The sequence below is a fragment of the Cololabis saira genome, chromosome 16 (assembly GCF_033807715.1).
Source record: "Cololabis saira isolate AMF1-May2022 chromosome 16, fColSai1.1, whole genome shotgun sequence".
Taxonomy (NCBI): domain Eukaryota; kingdom Metazoa; phylum Chordata; class Actinopteri; order Beloniformes; family Belonidae; genus Cololabis; species Cololabis saira.
In genome coordinates this window covers 3453336-3474350 of record NC_084602.1, presented here as the reverse complement: position 1 = coordinate 3474350, position 21015 = coordinate 3453336, and the positions used below count along the sequence as shown (strand labels likewise).

The following is a 21015-nucleotide window of genomic DNA, read 5'->3' as shown; positions in this document are numbered from 1 at the left end:
AACCCTAACCTCCTAACCCTAACCTCTTAAGCCTAACCTCCTAACCCTAACCCCCTAACCCTAACCCTAACCTCTTAACCCTAACCTCTTAACCCTAACCTCCTAACCCTAACCTCCTAACCCTAACCCCCTAACCCTAATTTCCTAACCCCTAACCTCCTAACCCTAACCCCCTAACCCTAACCTCTTAACCCTAACCTCTTAACCCTAACCTCCTAACCCTAACCCCCTAACCCTAACCTCCTAACCCTAACCTCCTAACCCTAACCTCCTAACCCTAACCCCCTAACCCTAACCTCCTAACCCTAACCTCCTAACCCTAACCTCCTAATCTCCTAACCCTAACACCCTAACGTCTTAACCCTAACCTCCTAACCCTAACCTCCTATTCTTCTAACCCTAACACCCTAACCCCTTAAACCTAACCCCCTACCCCTAATCTCCTAACCCTAACACCCTAACCCCTTAAACCTAACCCCCTACCCCTAACCCTAACCCCCTAACCCTAACCTCTTAACCATAACCTCCTAACCCTAACCTCCTAACCCTAACCTCCTAACCCTAACCTTCTAACCCTAACCTCCTAACCCTAACCCCCTAACCCTAACCTCTTAACCATAACCTCCTAACCCTAACCCCCTAACCCTAACCTCTTAAGCCTAACCTCCTAACCCTAACCCCCTAACCCTAACCTCCTAACCCTAACCTCTTAACCCTAACCTCCTAACCCTAACCTCCTAACCCTAACCCCCTAACCCTAATTTCCTAACCCTAACCTCCTAACCCTAACCCCCTAACCCTAACCTCTTAACCCTAACCTCATAACCCTAACCCCCTAACCCTAACCTCCTAACCCTAACCTCCTAACCCTAACCCCCTAACCCTAACCTCCTAACCCTAACCTCCTAACCCTAACCTCCTAATCTCCTAACCCTAACACCCTAACGTCTTAACCCTAACCTCCTAACCCTAACCTCCTATTCTTCTAACCCTAACACCCTAACCCCTTAAACCTAACCCCCTACCCCTAATCTCCTAACCCTAACACCCTAACCCCTTAAACCTAACCCCCTACCCCTAACCTCCTAACCCTAACCCTAACACCCTAACCCTAACCTTCTAACCCTAACACTTCAACCCTGTAATTGTAGTTTAGTTTAAATTTAGTTGCTTCATATATGCCAATTGTCTCTGCTACCAGTCTATGCAGAAAACAATAAAGCAGGTTTAACATAAATCTAGTCTTTCATAACCTAGTGAAGCCTTAGATACCGTAGATGCATCACTGCATTGTATTTTATTACATACAATGCTTGGCCCTCGGCAGGAGGGTCCCCCCTTATGAGCCTGGTCCTGCTCAAGGTTTCTTCCTCCTAAAGGGGAGTTTTTCCTTGCCACTGTTTGGCTTAAGGTTTTTCTCCCACTAGGGGAGTTTTTACCTGCCATTGTTTATGTAATAACTGCTCGGGGGTCATGTTCTGGGTATGGGTCTCTGGAAAGCGTCTAGAGACAACTTTTGTTGTATTAGATGCTATATAAATAAAATTGAATTGAATTGAATTGCCAGAGGGGGAGGAGGGATGGCACCAAGAATTCAAAATACATATAAAACCTGAATTTTGACAAAAAATAAATAGGTAGATAAATAAATAAATAAAAGTCCTTAACTACAGTTTGAAAAAACAATGTCTCCCTGAGCCTTCAGGCTTCACATCATGAGACACCCTCACCATCAAGGGTGTGTGTGTGTGTGTGTGTGTGTGTGTGTGTGTGTGTGTGTGTGTGTGTGTGTGTGTGTGTGTGTGTGTGTGTGTGTGTGTGTGTGTGTGTGTGTGTGTGTGTGTGTGTGTGTTAAGGCTGCTATTGCTGATATAATTCAGAGTGAGGTTCGGTGATACACTTGCTGAGTGCACGTACGCGGTTTCAGGAGCGGGGGACGACCTCTCTCTGAATAGAATGGACTGAAATCTGTGTTAAGCGTTTTCGTTGTCTCAGCTTTTACCCGAGGTGCACTCTGTCATTCCCTGAATCATGCAAGTGGTAAAGAAAAATGAAGAAGAACAAAAAAAGCAACATAATAAAAAACTCACCAACATTGACTGTTATAAGAATACTAAACACCTTTTACAAAGGTATAGTAGCATTGCAGTGATGCATAGAGACAAGGAGTCTGACAAAATAATGATCTAAGGACGTCACATTTCCAAAATCATATATATATGTATGATTGATACAAAAATAAAAAACAGGAGAAAAGAATGAGCAGCATCCTGTTTAAAGTGGGCGGAGCATCAGCAAAAGGCAAAGAAGCATAAAACAAACAAGCCAAAACAAATAAATAAACCCCCGTCCCTTCAACGTCTCCATCTGTAAGTGTACAGTCCCTTTTCCATTACCTTGTTCCTTTTAAATGTCTCTAGTGCTGCTACCAATATGCAAACCCTGGATTTCCACATAATAAATTATCAATGAAAAATATTCATATGTACAGTGTAGCTCAATAAAATTTCTCTTTAACTTTATCTGCATGCAGTAGTTTCTTTGGCAGGCCAGAATCCAGCTGGACATGCATAGAGAGGTATTTACAATCAAGAAACAATTTCACTTTAGATTTAAAACCAGTGGCGTAAATATTCAATACAGCCGGATGTCCAAATATGCAAGTAACATTGAACTGATAATTGTAGCACGTGCCATTTGATAAGTTTTATCTCTGTACACGCCGCTACACCACTGGTTGGGCTCTCTTCAAAGTCCGTCGTCCTTCTCTGAGTCCGGGGACACAGGTCTGGAAACAGTAAAAATGTCTTGACGTTGTATTTTGGTTTTGGGTGTGGCAGCGGCGGGCAGCGTCCCCGTGGCCGGGAGCGTCTTATCCGACAGCAGTTTGATAATCTCAGCCACCTGACCCTCTAAGGCACCCAGACGGCCTCCCAGAGACTGGATGTCTCCCCGGAGCTCCAGGCGGGTCTCTTGCAGAGAGGCCTGTAGGGCCTGGTCCTGCACGGTGCAGAAGGCATGAGGAGACCCTGCCCCCCCGGGGCTGTGGAGCAGGGGGGTAATAGACACGGGGGTGCGTACTTCCCCAGCACGGTCAATCCGCAACTCGCTCTTGGTGATGCCGCTGTCGCAGGAGTCTGTCTTGCGGAGGGGGTTGTTGTTGGAAAGACCACTCCCTCCTCCATCGCCACTGTGTTCTGCTTCTTGACCTTTGGCGTCCTGAGAGAGCATCTCCACGGAAACGGCTTTGACATTGTTGTTTAGCCCCTCCTTCCTGGCCTCCACTGGAGCCATGTTGCTTTTCAGGCGCATCCATCCGCCGGCCTTGGGGGCTGGCTTTCCCAGACCAGGGCTTGTGCTGACTTTGAGCCTGACATGCTGTTCTCCTCCCGTCCCCCCAGAACTGGGCTTTAGCTCCATTACATCACAGTTATTCTGCTTTGCAGGAGGCTCACTAGTGTGGTTGTAGGCAACCGAACCCTGCATGGGCGTGACCTGAGACACGGTCAGCACGCTGCTGCTGAGAGGAGCCCCGTTCTGCATGGAGGCGTGGGAGCGCTGCAGATTGAGGGGCAGGGAGTGCTGCAGACTGGAGTGTCCCAGCTGCAGCGTGTGGGGGTGCAGGTGCTGCTGGTGCTGCTGCTCCCCTTGCAGCTGGTTCTTCTCCAGGTCCACCTGTGAAGCAGCTGCAGCCTCCTGGTTGCGGAGCTCCTTTTGCTGCTTGAACTTCTGGAAGAGCTTGCGTACCGGATGGTCCTGCGGGATGGTGAGCTGCACCTCGTTATTTGCCCGCAGTCTTTCCTCTTCCTCCTTCTTCACCTCGCTGATTTTGCGGAAAATTATCTGAAAAGAGGGTACAAAGAAATGAACAACATGACACTTATCGGAGTGGTTATCGCTTCATGTGAACAGTAATTCACTGTGACTTTCCCCCTCAGGAGTTATCGCTGGATGGAAAGCATTTTCCCGAAATCATAAAATTATATAATTATATAAAACTGACAGGCTAATTTAAGATTTTTGCTTGAGGACACTGACATGTCACATTCATCTCACAGTGCTGTCACTCAAAGGTGTTACTAACTTCTGAAGATTCATGTTGAATAATCCATCAGTCCTTCCATATCTCCTACTGTATTATTCAGCCAGTCTTCCTCCCCTTACTAATCACAATAGGAATGACAAAAATCCTGCCAGCAAGGCAGCCTCACATCCGACCTCCTGTCTGATTGTTATTCCTGCTCAAATCTCCATCGGCCCCAGTGGAAGTGGACAATAGGTCGACGTCTGAGGTAAAGGTGGGACGACGGAGCTGCCCAGCTGTTCTAAAACCCCTTTCTCTTTCAAACTGACGGCGAGCGATGACTCAGCAAATTTACGCAGCGTCTGAGGTAATCTAATGTTGAAGAAAAAGAAGAAAAAGGAAGAGGATATGCTCCCAAAAGTCTTTTTATTTCTGTGAGACTGTAACTTTTAATTGAACGTGCTTTAATGACAAGGCTATCGATTGATGTAAAGTAATTGGAAAGTCTTCAACAGGGGTGTAGTGTTGAGTTCTGTCACTTATGTGCTCTCAAAAGTGCAACTCCAGTCTGTCTTTATACAAATCCTAAATACTTTTAAATTAAATAAAAATAAATAAAAAATGTTTCAGTGTAAATGGACAGAGAAGTAGTAACAGCGTATATACAAGATACACTACAGAACAAAGGATTTTGTTCAGCATCATATGGAATAACAGTAAGTAGAGGGCAGTCCTGGTTTTAGACAAATATGGAATTGGAGTGATGAGTCTAGAAATTGAAGCTGCGTTGTTCAATGTTGTCAGTGGTTCTGCCCCACAGGTAGAATGTAAGTTAAAAGAGAATGAAAAATTCTGGAGTGAGGTAGATGAAATGAAGCAGAGTATCCCCAGAGGTGGGAGAGTGGCGATTGTGACTTCAATGGACATGTCGGTGCAGGCAACAGAGGTGATGAGGAAGTGATGTGCAGGTTTGGCATCCAGGAACGGAATGCAGATGGGCAGATGGTGGTAGACTTTACAAAAAGGATGGAGATGGCTGCAGGGAATACGTTCTTCCAGAAGAGGCAGGAACACAGGGTCACTTATAAGAGTGGAGGGAGGAGCCCACAAGTGGACGACATCTAACCTGAAAGAGATCAGTGACTGCAAAGTAATGGAAGGTGCATAGGAGCATAGGATGGTGGTGTGGAGGATGACTCTGGTGGTGAAGAAGATGAAGAGGACAAAGAGGGTGAAGTGGTGGAAGGTGAAAAAGGAAGCATAGACAAGCTCTGGGTGGTCAGTTGTCCAGATGACTGGACAACTGCAGCTAATGTGATCAGGGAGATGGGCAGGAGAGGACTTGGGCCCAATCCCAATACTTCCCCTACTTTCTTTCACTAGCCCTACTTTCTATCACTACCCCTAAAAATGAAGGGACAGATTTTAGGGCACTTGAAATCTTCCCAGGGGCCTGTCCCAATACTCCCACTACTCCTACTTTCAGCACCACCCCTAAAATCAGGAAGCTGAGAGCCAAAAGCTGTTTTAATTTCAGCTGTAGCGCTGTTAATATGCCACTTTATTAAGTTTTAATATTTTTTCAGGCGTAAAAGTAACCGTTAAGATCTCCAACCTGGGCTCAGTTTATCCAAATAACGCCTGTTAAGAAATTTGACCCGATGTTTTCGGAGATGAGAAGAGCCGCCGGTCCAGGGCGCAGCAGCAGCAGCAGCTCACGTACAGACGTAATCGCCCTGCGCCGTCGTCCCGTAGGAGAAACCTGCAGCTCTGTGGAGAATTACCGCTGGCTGAAATAAATCATTTAGGAGATAAATGTTGGCTTAATAGATGAAATCTAACACCTCTACACCTCTCCTGCAGCTCCCGAGCAGCCGGCCAGTCAGGGCCGGTGGGTGACGGTTCGGAGGAAGCGTAGTCCTAAAGGGCGTACGGAACACCACCACCCGCTTCATGTGTCTAACCGATTTTCCCTACTCAGCGACAAACCCGTTGAGAAGCCGACACTGGTGATTGGCGACTCCATAGTCAGGCATGTGAGGCTGACTCCGGCGACCATAGTTAGGTGTATCCCGGGGGCCAGAGCGGGCGACATTGAAGCAAATTTGAAGCTGCTGGCAAAGAGTAATCGTAAATTTGGTAAAGTTATCATCCATGTCGGAGCTAATGACTCCCGTCATCACCAGTCGGAAGTGACCAAAATGAATATTGTCTCGGTGTGTAACTACGCCAAAACTATGTCGGACTCCGTAGGTTTCTCTGGTCCCCTCCCCAATCTGACCAGCAATGACATGTTTAGTCACATGCTCTCGCTCCGTCGCTGGTTGTATCGGTGGTGTTCAGAAAACAACGTGGCCTTTATTGACAATTGGGAAACGTTCTGGGGAAAGCCCGGTCTGATTAGAGAGACGGCATTCATCCCACCCGGGTTGGTGCTGCTCTTGTCTCTAGTAATTTGGCCTGTTTTATTAGACCCTCTCCCTGACAACGCAGGGTCCAGGCCAGGATGCAGAGCTGTAGTTTAACACACTTCTCTGCTGCTTCTCGAGGACCAACGCCTGCCAACAAAACTGTAGGATTGCATTATGAAATTGGCGACTCTAAAACTATAGGATTACATGATGTAATTGGCAACGCTAACCAGGTGCCTAGCAAAATAGAAGTGGTTGCAGTTCCCCGCCCTCCAAAAGTTCACCAGGTGCGGCGTTATAGAGGCGTTAACCAAAATAATCTTGTAAAAATTAAAACCAATGCACATTTGGTACCAATTACAGACCGAAAAATTAGATGCGGACTACTAAATATACGATCGTTAAGCTCCAAGTCTCTGTTAGTAAATTATATAATTACAGAAAGTAGGAGTGATATTTTCTGCTTAACAGAAACATGGTTACAGGAGGAAGAGTATGTTAGTTTGAATGAATCGACTCCGCCCGGCTACTTTAATCATCACATTCCTAGAAACACGGGCTGAGGCGGAGGAGTCGCAGCAATTTATAACTCCAGTCTCCAAACAAAAATTGAACCTAAGTCCAATTATAATACATTTGAAAGCCTCACGCTTAGTATGAAATTTCCGAGCTGGAAATCAGAGGAGCCAGTTGTGTTAGTGGTAGCGTATCGGCCCCCTGCTGGCGCTTTTGTTGAGTTTTTGTCTGAATTTTCAGATTTCCTTTCTGGATTATTGATCAGTACAGATAAATTCATCATAGTGGGTGATTTTAACATTCATATGGATGTTGAAAGCGATAATCTTAAATTAGCTTTCAATTCTCTTCTAGAATCAATGGGTATCTCACAAAAAGTGGACGGGCCGACGCACTGTTTTGATCATGCTCTCGATCTCGTTCTCACCTACGGTGTTGAAACTAATGATCTGTTGGTGTCACCTGTAAACTCCCTTTTATCCGACCGTTATTTAATAACGTATGAATTTAATATTATCGATGTTGAAGTGCAGGGCAGGAGGTATTATCTTAGCAGATGTTTGTCTGATGAAGTTATTGCTAAATTTAAGGAGACCATTGCTCATCTTGCGACAGTGGAAAATAGCGAAGCCTCTACTGAAGCAATAGAGGCCAGTGACCTGGGTTCTACCTCTGATGTTGATGTTGATTTTCTTGTTAGTAACACTGCTGATCTGTTGCACTCAGCTTTAGATGAAGTTGCTCCTTTGAAAAGGAGGGTTTCTAGCCGCAGGAGCTTAACTCCCTGGTACAATTCAGATATTTGCATGTTGAAACAAAACGTGCGTAAAATGGAAAGGAAGTGGCACTCTTGTAAGTCTGTAGACTTCTATCGTGAATGGAAAGATATTGTAATAGTATATAAAAAAGCCATTCGAGGCTAAAAGACAGAAAATGTACCAATGATTGGTGACAATGACAGTTACAAAAGAAAAAATGTGCAAATGTTAAATTAAAGACTGAAGTTTACCAGATATAGTATTATTTTTATCAGAAAACAATCTTGTTGTGACGCAATCCGTGACGGAATATGTTACCCAATCAGAGTCAGCAATATTTGGAGAAACAAGTGCAGGATATGAAGTGGCCCAGATGAGTAAATCAGGAAGAAAGATTGTTCCCATCTGCCCTGAATGACTGCACCTGTGTCTAGTCAACCTATCGTTGTATGTCTTTGTGGCAGGGTGGAGGATTGGGCTAGTCTGCGGGGGAGCAGCGCACAGGTGGTGCGGGCCTGGTTCAGCTGATTGGGCACAGGTGTGAAGAAGGTAAAGGTCTACATTACAAGATGGGGGAGAGAACAGCGATGCTGTTTGGTTTGGAGACAGTGGCACTGAGGAAGGGACAGGTGGCAGAGCTGGAGGTACCAGAAATGAAAATGTTCAGGTTCTTCAGGAGGGATGAGGATGGAGATAGATAGACGGAGGAGGGAAAGGGAGTTTATTGGGAAGAGGATGCTAAAGTGGTAACTGCCAGGCAAGAGGGCTAGAGGAAGACCAAAGCAGAGATTTATGGATGTAGTGAAGTAAGACGTTGGTTGGTGTGGGAGAAGAGGATGCAGAAGATTGGGATAGATGACTTGCTGTGGCGACTTCTGAAGGGAGCAGCTGAACAAAAAGGAGAAGTACACATGGTCAGTTTGAGAGGCTTTGCTCATTTGTCACAATATAGCCTGATTTCTCCTGACCCAATTATGCAGGCCGTATGTCCGCACACACACACACACACACACACACACACACACACACACACACACACACACACACACACACAGAGAGAGAGACTAATTCCTAGTATGAAATTTATGTTGACTGTGACACATGCAGAAAATAACAGGGTCTAGGAGTAATGGTGCTGAACCCTCTATTCGCTGTCAGGGACATGTAAGAAATCATAGGAAAACGAAAAATTTGAGAAATTGCTTATCATAAGCCATGCTCCTGAATAGCTGACAAATTATTGTTAGATAGGGATTACAATGAAAGCAAGGGCTTTTGAACCAAATATAATGTAAAGCCTGCTATGAAACATCACAAAATTGTGCAGGATAGATTTGAACTTTGAGTAGAATGCATAATGTAAAGGTGTTTGATTATTACATATGTGGTGATTACTGTAATATATTATTAGCAGGATGTCCAAGTAATTATCTGAATATCCAGCTGACAGGAGTGCTGACAGGAATCAACAAGAGAGACCGCGTCTTTCCAGTGTTAGCCTCAGTCCATTGGCTCCCCGTAAAACTAAGAATGCAATTAAAAATTGTATAAATAAAGCCCAAAACGGCCTATCTCTGCAATATTTGCAAGACCTAATAGTACTTTATGTTACTAACAGAGCTCTCCGTTCTAAGGGTGCAGTTTTACTCGTAGTTCCAAGAGAATCCAAATGTAGATATGGAGGGCGGGCGTTCTGCTATCAGGCATCATTATGAATCTGGGTTAAGGAGGCTGACACCACCTCCATCTTTAAAAACAAACTTAAAGTGTTTCTGTTTAGCAAAGCCTCTACTTAGTGTTAGTAAACCTCTAGTTAGTGTTAGTAAACCTCTAGTTAGTTTAAACTCTAGTGTGTTATACGGTATGTATATTAGGTCACCTGGGAGACACTCAAATAGAACCTAATTGGACGCACCGGGTTCTCACTGCCTTATGTATCGCAAAGAAAACCATTCTAGTAAATTGGAAACAAAAATCCACATAGGCGAGGGGCGGGGGGTCCGGGTCGTGGGGGGCATTGTCCCGCGTGGCCCGGCACTCCCCGCCTCACGGTTTTAACAGCAAAGTAGACACTGCACATTCAACACTTAATAAATACATTTGACAATGACACGTAGTTCGGGAGGGGGGGGGTCGGTGTCAAATCGATACTTGGCCCTCCCCCTCCCTGTTTTTATGGCATTAATCACATGCACTAAACACCAGGGGCGGGAGGGGGTCCCACATCACCCGCGTTCCCTCACCGGCCTGGGATAGGTGGGTCGGGATGCCCGGGCCTGGCGGGGCTCGCCGTGCAGCCTGGGGTGCCTTCTGGCGGTGCTGGACCCCCCCGGGGAGGGGGAAACGGTGCGTGATTGTGTGTCTGTGTCGGTGAGAATGCGGTGTGGAAGTGTCCTGCCATGGAGGATTTGAGCCTCCTTTGGCAGGACAACAAAACTTAATAATTTATCAATATTATATTATACAAAGGTGGTTATTATTATTATTATTATTATTATTGTTATTATTATTATTATTATTATTATTATTATTATTATTATGTATAGTATATCTTATTATTAGTATAGGTATCGGATAGGTGAATGGATGAATGAATGGGATGCCTGGGTCTGGGGCCCTCCGTTGTCGGGCCTGCGTGGGTGTCGCCCTGTTGGGGGGTTCCCTCTCTCCGGGCCCGTCTCCGGTCCCCCCCGCTGCCTCTGCGGCGGGGCGCCCCTCTGGTCTTGGAGGGCCACTTTCTAAGGGGCAGGTGCGCCTGCCCGCGTCGGCGGCCGGGGCGGCTCTGTCTCTCCGGGCAGGCTGGCCCCCTGCCGGGTGGGGGTCATTGGCCTGGAGGGTGAGAGCCTCCTGGCCACGTGTCCGGCCCGGACCGGGTGGCCGGGGATTGCCTGGGTCGCGCTCCGCCGCCGCGGGATCCCTGGCTGCTTCTTTCTGCGCCGTGGGGGGGGGGCCTCGCAGGCGGTGGGTTGCCTCCCTCCTGCCTCTCCCCTCTGTGGGGTTGCTGGTGGCCTGGGTTCCGGGTTCTTCCGTGCCGGCCTCTGGTCTCGCGGGTGGCGGGGTTGCTCCCCCCCCTCCCCCACTATAGATACACTTCAGGTGGAGCTTTGTTTGGTTTATTACACACACTAGGGCTGAACGATATGGACAAAATGTCATATCTGCATATTCATGCCAGATATCTCGATATCAATACGATACGATATGACTTCGGTTCGGTGAAAACCAAGCATTTTTCAGAAAAATAAAAACATCAGAAATCAAAAGAATCAAAATATTTTACTGTAGCTCCGCTTTAACAATAAATAAACAATGCAGTTAGAGTTAGAGTTCAGTACATGTTATTGATTGGACGCTGCAGCTGAACGGACTGTCACAACATCACTGCAGTTTCATGACGGAGTGAAGACAGATTACAGATTAAACTCATGTTTCACTCCCAGGTTTCATATTTGATTTATTTTCTGTTTCAACAATTAAATATCTAAAAATGTTAACTTTCAATCTGATCAACAAAAGAACCAGAAACAACTTTCTTAATTTATTACTGCGCATGTTCAATCCCCCCATTTGTCCAATCCTTGTTTTTCAGTATCCTCCAACGAATAGGAAATAGAGAAAAGAGTTTTCCACTCGCTGTTTTAATTCCCAATTTCGATTTTCAAACACATCAATGAATTCTTTATTATCAAAACAAAAGATGGGGAACGGATTATTTTGGTTTATTTCTCTATTTTTATTTTGTAATTTCAAAACAAAAAACGGATGGCCGCGAAATACACGTCACAATTTTCACCAAGCACGACTTGCACAACACCTCGCTCTGGTCGACATCATCCTTTCTAAATCCAAAATACCTACAAATAATGGAGGATGATTTATGTTTTGGCACAAAATTAGATTCTGCACTGCCACCGGCTGCATTATCCTCCGCACTCATGTCTCCTTTCTTCCGTTTGGATTTCTCCACTCTTCTCCGCTCTCCTGTGCGTCTCAGTCTCCCTCACTCCCACCCTCCTATGTTTGTCATTGTTGGCTTCAGCTGTCGATCAACAGCAAGCATGAAATAAGCTTTGTGGTTGGCTGGCCGTAGTGGTGCGTTCAAGAGCAATCTTAAAAGTAATGTTTATGGAGACTGCTCGCGCTGTACAAGCAGGGCGAGCGGAAATATATCGTTTATATCGTTGCTTTTCCGTTATTAATGTCTTGAATGTTCATATCTCGATATAGATACGATAACGGTATATCGTTCAGCCCTAACACACACACACACACACACACACACACACACACACACACACACACATATACACACACACACACACACACACACACACACACACGCATGATCATATACATACACGCATACACACATAGACATACACACTGGCTTGTTCACCTGCATGCTTGCTCTGTAGTTTTTGGGGTTAGGTAGCAGTAGCAGTAGCTTAGCTTAGACTGCGATCAGATCTCAAGATTTAGGTCGATTGCTGTTCGTGTTTTGGTTGGCTCCGTGCCGGTTTCGTGCTTTGTTTGTGGTTTTTTGTTGCAGATTTCCAGTGCTTGACGTGTGCTTCCGTGTGTTCCTGCTTCCTGGATTGGCAGTGGATGTCGTCACCCCCCCCCCCCCCCCCCCCCCCCCCCAAAAAGAAAATAAAAAAACTGGGTTTGTATGTGTATATTTATGTATGTGTACGCATATCTATGCGTATATATATGTATATATATTAAATATAGTAATAATGCACATATATATACCTTTGGTTTCTACCGTCATGGTATCAATCATTAATATGTGTGCAGACAAGGGAAAAAAAAAAAAAAAAGAAGTATTTCATAACCATCTCCATTGTTCTTGTGGTTTGTTGTGCTTGTACTCCTACTCCTTTTCTCTTCTGTGTATGTTTGCAGTCCCCCCTCTGATCATCCCACTGCTTGATTCCCCCAGTCTGTGTGGCTGTCTGGTAGATACCTGCTGACCCCCTGACTTGCAGTCCCCCTCCACCCCACCCCTCTGACCAACTCAGTGTCTGTTGTCTACACCTGTTTATATAGTCGTCCCTGTAGTGCACCATTTAACCACGTATCAGTAATAGGACTACACGATTAATTGTTAAATAATCTCAATGTCGATTCATACTTGTATGCAATATCATATCCAAATGTCAACGATTTTTTTTCTAAATGACGGCGACGATTGTACCGCATTTTTATCCGGGACATCATCTGGAGGAAAAAACAAGTGCTCCCTCCTTCTCCCTCAATAAATGACAACAGCGGAGCCTTATACCACGTGATGAAGAAGCCAGCTGGTAGGAAAAAACGACGAGAGCATGTGAGACACACTGACTGAAGGAAAAAAATTGTATTCATGCGTTCCTCTTTTAAACAGGCATTCTTTTATAAGTTGTGCATCAGTGTAGCTGAAAGAGGACTTGAGGATGAGCTGTAATATTATTCTGTTTTGTTCTTTAGCTGCAGAAAGGTTTACACATTGCACCAAAAATCCACATGTGACTTTAATATAATTGGGATAGCGCAAACATAAACTACATTTCAGCACTATTACAGCCACAGGCTGACGGCACCTAGAAAATATATACATATAATTATATACATATATATAAATATAACATTCTGTTACGAATTCCCCAAATGAACGCGGGCCTGTTGAAATATTCAAGAGAGGAGCAGAGCAGAAGGAGAGCGTCAGGGTTTATTTGGGGTTTTACAGAGAAATGCTGGTTAGGCTGAGTAATGTCGTCTTCTTACTCAGGGCATGATATTTCTGGGTGGAAGTGACGAAAAACAAGAGAAAATTAAAAAGTACCACACTATAACTGCAGGCATAGAAACACTCAGAAGAGAAAGTGCTGAGAGGAGTAAATGAAATACAGAAACAGAAAGATATGATGTTCTACTGAACACTATGTTAGAATTTTAACTTTGGGAAACACAAACAATCTATTATCATTCACATGAAAAAGAAGATAATTCTGAACATTAGGGAAACAAAATAAGAAGAGGGCAACAAACGGCAGAAGATGGATTACACCAGCGTAGCAGGAGGTAGAACCAATATAAAACATAGCCTGAAGAAAGAGAGAGACAGGACCTGAAATAAAACGGGCAAAACAACCCACAGAGACAAAACAAAGAGCAACATGAAAGCTGAGGAAAATGCATCAGGTGTTGGAGCAGAGCAGTGTGTGAAGCAAAGATGCTCCACCCTGAGAACCGCGGTGAAAAACATTGTCTTTTTTATCCCTCTTTTTCTTTCCCTCGTAACTTTTCATGTTTTCACCCTGTAATCAGTACTGGAGTTGAGGGGGGATGAGGGGGGATGGCATCCCCCCCTGAAATAAAAACGGTCCAAATCATCCCCCCCTGAAATAAAAACGGTCCAAATCATCCCCCCCTGAAATAGAAACGGTCCAAATCATCCCCCCTGTAAAACTGCCATCCCTTATGTCATTTCATCAATGAATGTGGTTTTACTGCTATTTCAACATTTAGAGTCATCACCAGAAAAATAACTTATTTGACCATTTTCACCTGTTTCAAGTAAATTTTCACTTGAAAAAGTAGAAAAAAATCTGCCAGTGGGACAAGATGTATCTTCTTATTACAGGCAAAAAAATCTTCCACTGGCAGATTTTTCCATTTATTTCAAGTGAAAATCTAATCAGAATCAGAATCAGAATCAGAAAAGGGTTTATTGCCAAGTTTGTTAACACACACAAGGAATTTGCTGTGGTGATTGGTGCAATACAATAAAAATATAAAAATATAAAAACAAACAAATATATAAGAGACAAAATAAGAGATAGAATAAAATGTATAAACAGAAATGTACAATATGAGGTTTTAAAGTGCCGGATATGAGTCTTTACAAAAAGTGACGGCGTGCAGGTTCTGGAGAGATGGGAGGTTGCAGCCAATCACCTTTTCTGCAGAGCGGATGATACGCTGCAGCTGCTCCTGTCCTTTACCGTGGCAGCAGCGTACCAGACGGTGATGGAGGAGGTGAGGATGGAGGAGGTGATGGAGGAGGTGATGGAGGAGGTGATGGAGGAGGTGAGGATGGAGGAGGTGATGGAGGAGGTGAGGATGGACTCAATGATGGCCGTGTAGAACTGCACCATCATTTTCTTTGGCAGGTTGAATTTCTTCAGCTGCCGCAGGAAGTACATCCTCTGCTGTGCTTTTCTGATGAGGGAGGTGATGTTCAGCTCCCACTTGAGGTCCTGGGTTATGGTGGTCCCCAGGAAGACGAGGGAGGTGATGTTCAGCTCCCACTTGAGGTCCTGGGATATGATGGTCCCCAGGAAGCGGTAAGACTCCACAGTGTCTGCTGGGGAGTCACACAGGGTGAGGGGGGCAGGTGGGGCTGCGTTCCTCCTGTAGTCCACCATCATCTCCACTGTCTTTAGAGCGTTGAGCTCTAGATTGTTCTGACAGCACCAGGTCACCAGCTGGTCGACCTCCCACCTGTAGGCGGACTCATCACCATCAGAGATGAGTCCAATGAGGGTGGTGTAGTCCACAAACTTCAGGAGCTTGACGGACTGATGACTGGAGGTGCAGCTGTTGGTGTACAGAGAGAAGAGCAGAGGAGAGAGAACGCAGCCTTGAGGGGATCCGGTGCTGATGGTCCGCGGGTCAGAGACATGTTTCCCCAGCTTCACCCACTGCTTCCTGTCAGACAGGGTGCTGTTGGAGGGATGGAACTGGGGAATGTGAATGCAGTCCCGGAGGATGGTATCAGGACTGTCCCTTTGTTTGTCAAAGCAACAGTAGAACTTGAAACAGGTGAAAATTGTTGTTTTTTCCAGTGATGAGTCTTGTTTTAAGTGTAATGAGATTTTTTTACTAAAATGAGACATTTTAACTAGAAATAAGACAAATATTCTTGTTAAGATTGAGAGTTTTTGCAGTGATCCATGTTACTTATCCTGTGAAGGACAGAGTCATATTGATAAGTTCAGAAAAGTGTTTTTTATTGTTGTGTTTTGATGTATTTGATGTAAGCCCAGTGGATATTTAAAGCTTACAGAAGGCTGCATTTAACTGCTGCTATGTCATTCCTGCAGTATTTCTGCAGGTGTTTTGGTCACTGCTATTATTTGTAATATATTATATTATTTGTAATCAGCACAAATTATCTGTCCCCATATGATAAAATCCACCACCCCCCTGATTTTGTTTTACAACTCGAGTACTGCCTGTAACGCACCAGTTGCCTTGTTGCTGAAAGGTGCCATACGAGTAAACGTGCCATGTCTTGCACCAAATAGTGAGATAAAGGGAAGAAAAGAACAATCAGTGATGGCCACAAAAATATTGATATTGCAATACATCCGTACACGCCTTATATCAAATACTTTAACTTTTAACTCAGGTGCAAGTTTTGCGACGTGCGCAACCAGGCCTGCTCACAGTAGCAACGGACAATAATAATAACAACAACAATAACATGTGCAATATCTATGCAATATCTGTCTGTCTACCTCACACACATCCTACCTGCTCTTTTTGCTGTTTTTTTGCACTACTTATATTTCCATTGCAATGTATATACTGTCTATATTTCGTAATTATATATTTTTACTTTTTTACCCCTCCTCTCATGTGTGTGTTAAGTTACTGCTGCTGAACAATGTGAGTTTCCCCATTGAGGGAGAAATAAAGGACAATCTAATCTAATATAAGCCACAACAAACCCCCTTTTCAGACTTTAAACTTGAATAAAGTTAAGACTGGACTACCAAACAATCTGCAATACGAAACGATGCAAGAGAGTGAAAAAGAAATAGGAGTATATTATGAGAGTGAGAGAGAATGATCCTGCCATTCACCCACCAAACTCAATATCCAATGTGGCCCGTGAGGATTTAGGTGCAAAGTATTGTGGATCTCACATGCCTCCAGGCTCTCTCTCAGTGACTACTTTTTATTAAAACTCTCCTCCATCACTCACTTTTTACGATAATGAGTAAATCAGTGATGGTTTGTTGTTCATGCCAAGCTCTCCAAAGGCCCACAGTCTCATCATTTACCCATCCAGTAGAACTATATAACAGCAGAACTGTGAATGCCGAATGTGGGGAGAGCACTGTAGGAGACCATTAACCCTTGTGCTCTGTTCAGGTCAAGGAAGGAGGAAGGGAAGAAGGGAGGAAAGAAGGAAGGAAGGGAGGAAGGGAGGAAAAAAGGAAGAAAAGAAGGAAGGAAGGGAGGAAGGGAGGAAAGAAGGAATGAAGGGAGAAAAGAAGGAAGGAAGGGAGAAAAGAAGGAAGGAAGGAAGGAAGGAAGGAAGGAAGGAAGGAAGGAAGGAAGGAAGGAAGGAAGGAAGGAAGGAAGGGAGGAAAGAAGGAAGGAAGAAAAGAAGGAAGGAAGGGAGGAAAGAAGGAAGGAAGAAAAGAAGGAAGGAAGGAAGGGAGGAAAGAAGGAATGAAGGGAAAAAGAAGGAAGGGAGGAAGGAAGGAAGGGAGGAAGGAAGGAAGGGAGGAAGGAAGGAAGGAAGGAAGGAAGGAAGGAAGCAAGGAAGGAAGGAAGGATGGAACGGAGAACAGAAGGAAGGAAGGGAAGAATGAAGGAAGGAAGGAAGGAAGGAAGGAAGGAAGGAAGGAAGGAAGGAAGGAAGGAAGGAAGGAAGGAAGGAAGGAAGGAAGGAAGGAAGGGAGGAAGGAAGGAAGGAAGGAAGGAAGGAAGGAAGGAAGGAAGGAAGGAAGGAAGGAAGGAAGGGAGGAAAGAAGGAAGGAAGGGAAAAAGAAGGAAAGAAGGAAGGAAGGAAGGAAGGAAGGAAGGGAAGAAGGGAAGAAGGGAAGAAGGAAGGAAGGGAGAACAGAAGGAATGAAGGGAGAACAGAAGGAAGGAAGGGAGAAAAGAAGGAAGGAAGGGAGAAAAGAAGGAAGGAAGGAAGGAAGGAAGGAAGGAAGGGATAAAAGAAGGAAGGAAGGGAGAAAAGAAGGAAGGAAGGGATAAAAGAAGGAAGGAAGGGATAAAAGAAGGAAGGAAGGAAGAAAAGAAGGAAGGAAGGGAGAAAAGAAGGAAGGAAGGAAGGAAGGAAGGAAGGAAGGAAGGAAGGAAGGAAGGAAGGAAGGAAGGAAGGAAGGAAGGAAGGAAGGAAGGAAGGAAGGAAGGAAGGAAGGAAGGAAGGAAGGAAGGAAGGAAGGAAGGAAGGAAGGAAGGAAGGAAGGAAGGAAGGAAGGAAGGAAGGAAGGAAGGAAGGGAAGCTTTTGCGAAAGCTGGAACAACAGTCCAGCCCAGCAGACACGTCAGCCCACGGAGTGGGCGTGGATTACTTGTTGCTCAGCCCAACAAGCCAAGAAGACTCTCTTCATATATGACGAAAGCCAACCTACTGCGGCTCAGGGCCAAAAACAGGTATGTTTTTACATTAAATAAATGCTAGTTATTATTATGAAAATCAGATGTTGGTTTGTGCTATTTATTAATGCAATATATAAAACATTTATTCATACATTAGCCCCTAGCTCACTCTAATTGTTTTTGTAATACTTCTGTCTTACAGAGGAATCCAGCGTCATCGTTGCAGCCACCAGCTAAGCGTCTCGTCACAAAAAAAGCGGTAAGTGTTATAGTGTAACTCACAGTACAATAGCTACTGTCTACATAAGGTAGGCATCTTTGCTCACAGTATGTAACCCATAACTCATGACTTATCTTCTTTTAAAATGGCAGGCAGCTCTTGCAAGTGTTGCATCAAATCACCAGCGCAGGGACATCGACCATTTGGAAAGCGTTGTAGCTCAGAACGATGCCCTGCTTATGGCGAAAGAAACCCAGATCACAAGCCTGAAAGCTGACCTGGAAGCCATAAGAACGGAAAACTTAAAACTCAGAGAGGACTACAGAAAACAGGTCCACTCTCACACTGAGAGCCAGATAAGGGACCTACAAGCTCTTATGGGAGAGGTGAGAGCTGGATTCGGAAACCTGGGGGAGGCTAGGGAGGCTGAGAGCCAGAGAAGGGACCTACAAGCTCTTATGGGGGAGATAAGAGCTGGATTCGGAAACCTGGGGGAGGCTATGGAGGCTTTACTTTCTGTGAAAACTGTGAAGAATTTAAAACTGTCCGACATCTGATTCTTCACCATTTTGGGACAGTTAAGGCCATTAGAACGGAATGCATTGTTTAAAGTAGGGATTTTCATTTGGGTGGAAAGCCGGCAATTCACCTCAAGTACCCTGTAAACTGTTCAGATTTGTGTGGAGTTGAGGGTCACCTTAGTTCACATGAAAAATAAGCTGACCATCTTAAAAAAAAAGGGAAAACTGCAAAACTGTTCGATTGATAAGACGTGTTTCTATTCATTTGTTATAAAGGTGTGTTGAGACAGTTAAATAAAAAAGGAAAATTCAAGCTCCTGGTAGATTTCATTCTATGTTTCAAATGCTACTCAATTTCATTTCTCTATTTTTCTCTATACTTTTTATTGCAGTCCTTAATATAATAAGACAAGAAAGAATGACTTACTTATTTTTGTCTTTTTATGTATTGTTTGTTTCAACGGAGTAATGCTGATGTCTTACATTTAAGCTGATCATAAGAAAAAAAGGGTAGGCACTATAAGCTACGGCTTCAGCCTACACCTTTTCGGCAAAGGAAATGTTTTTTTTATTACCTTTTCATCTTATTTTGTAAAAAGTGTGTACAAGCCGAAATAAAGATAAAGATTCAAGATTCAGAAATGGTTAATATGTGTAGTTCAATCTACAGTAAGCAGGCGAACAAACTCGCAGTGCTGAGAAACAAAACATTACGACATTCCTGGGTTGACCCTTAAGTTAATTACAGTAGGCTAGTTGTTTTGTAAAAGTGTAAATGTGGCAGGGTGGAGGAGCTGCAGCCACTCAGGCTGACGGGACACAGGTGTGGCCCGTCAGCCTCTCCACCCTGCCAGCCTTATAAGAGGAGAAGCTGCTGATGAGACTGTTGGTCAGACTGAAGCTGAAGCTGCTGAGTGAAGCTGTGCTTGTGCACGTGTGTCCTGGGTGTTTGGCAATAAAGGGTTCTGCACTAAACTCCGTGTCCTCTCTATCCTGTCGGTCGGGCCCCCGTAGCACTCGCCCTGCTACAGTAAAAACGGATCTCAACATTTTCCGTTTTGTCAAGATCATCTCACAATTATGGAGCTGATTAGAATGACCTCCTGTCTTTCTGTGAAAACTGCAGAATTTAAAACTGTCCGACATCTGATTCTTCACCATTTTGGGACAGTTAAAGGCCATTAGAACGGAATGCATTGTTTAAAGTAGGGATTTTCATTTGGGTGGAAAGCCGGCAATTCACCTCAAGTACCCTGTAAACTGTTCAGATTTGTGTGGAGTTGAGAGTCACCTTAGTTCACATGAAAAATAAGCTGACCATCTTAAAAAAAAAACCCACAAAAAACAACCTGGTCTCACAAAATCCGTGAAATACCCCGGACTTATAAAAACTTTTAAGCAGAAAACAAGACAAAAAGACAGATTAAAGAGAGTGTCAATTTTCAGAGACCTGTGTCAAAAGTATTCACTCAGGTACAAGTATAGATACTAGAGTTTAAAAATACTCCTGTAGAAGTTGAAGTATCAACTCAAGTTTTTTACTCAAGTAAAAGTATAAAAGTACTGGTTTCAAAACTACTTAAAGTATAAATGTAAAAGTAATGTAAGGGAGAAAAAAGCCATTAAGGACAAAAGCCATTGAAAATGAATGTATCTTAGTATAATGCAAATATATTAAAGAAGCATATATGTGTACTATTGAGCATTAACATGTGTTTCAGAGAGCAGCAGATATGATGACTAGTTGCCTATAAGTATTGTAATGGTGCAAAAAGTCAAACTTCATGTTCATGTTATCATTTATCCTAACCTTTATTGGAATGTACATCCAAGTTTAGTTGCAGGAATCTGAGGGAACGGATGTAAGAACAAAACTGGACAAGAACATCTGAAACAACCACAACCAAATTCACTCTATCCGGATGGAGCAATTTAACTGGATAGTTTTTATTAAAGGCCCAAATTAAATAGAGTAACGAGGCTGTTTTTAAAATGTAAGGAGTAAAAAGTACAGATAATTGGAGGAGTAAAAGTAAAAGGAGTAAAAGTAAAAGGTCGTCTGAAAAATAATTACTCCAGTGAAGTATAAATAACCAAAATTTCTACTTAAGTACCGTAAGCTAACGAAGTATTGGTACTTCGTTACTTGACACCTCTGTCAATTTTACTTTGTAATCTGCGCCGCGGCAGCACGTGCACAATGAATGGGAAAGCCGGCGGAGGTCTGCGCTTT

The 21015-nt window shown here is 44.0% G+C and overlaps 1 protein-coding gene across 1 annotated transcript in view; it reads right to left on the bottom strand.

Annotated features, from left to right (window-relative positions):
- Positions 1 to 2429: 2429 nt before the first annotated feature.
- LOC133462825 (potassium voltage-gated channel subfamily H member 5-like) overlaps positions 2430 to 21015 on the bottom strand; it is a 300804-nt gene continuing 282218 nt past the window's right edge. The window contains exon 19 of the mRNA XM_061744276.1: positions 2430 to 3843. Coding sequence (XP_061600260.1) covers positions 2749 to 3843 — 1095 coding nt within the window. The 3' untranslated portion in view covers positions 2430 to 2748. The remainder of the gene's footprint in view (positions 3844 to 21015) is intronic.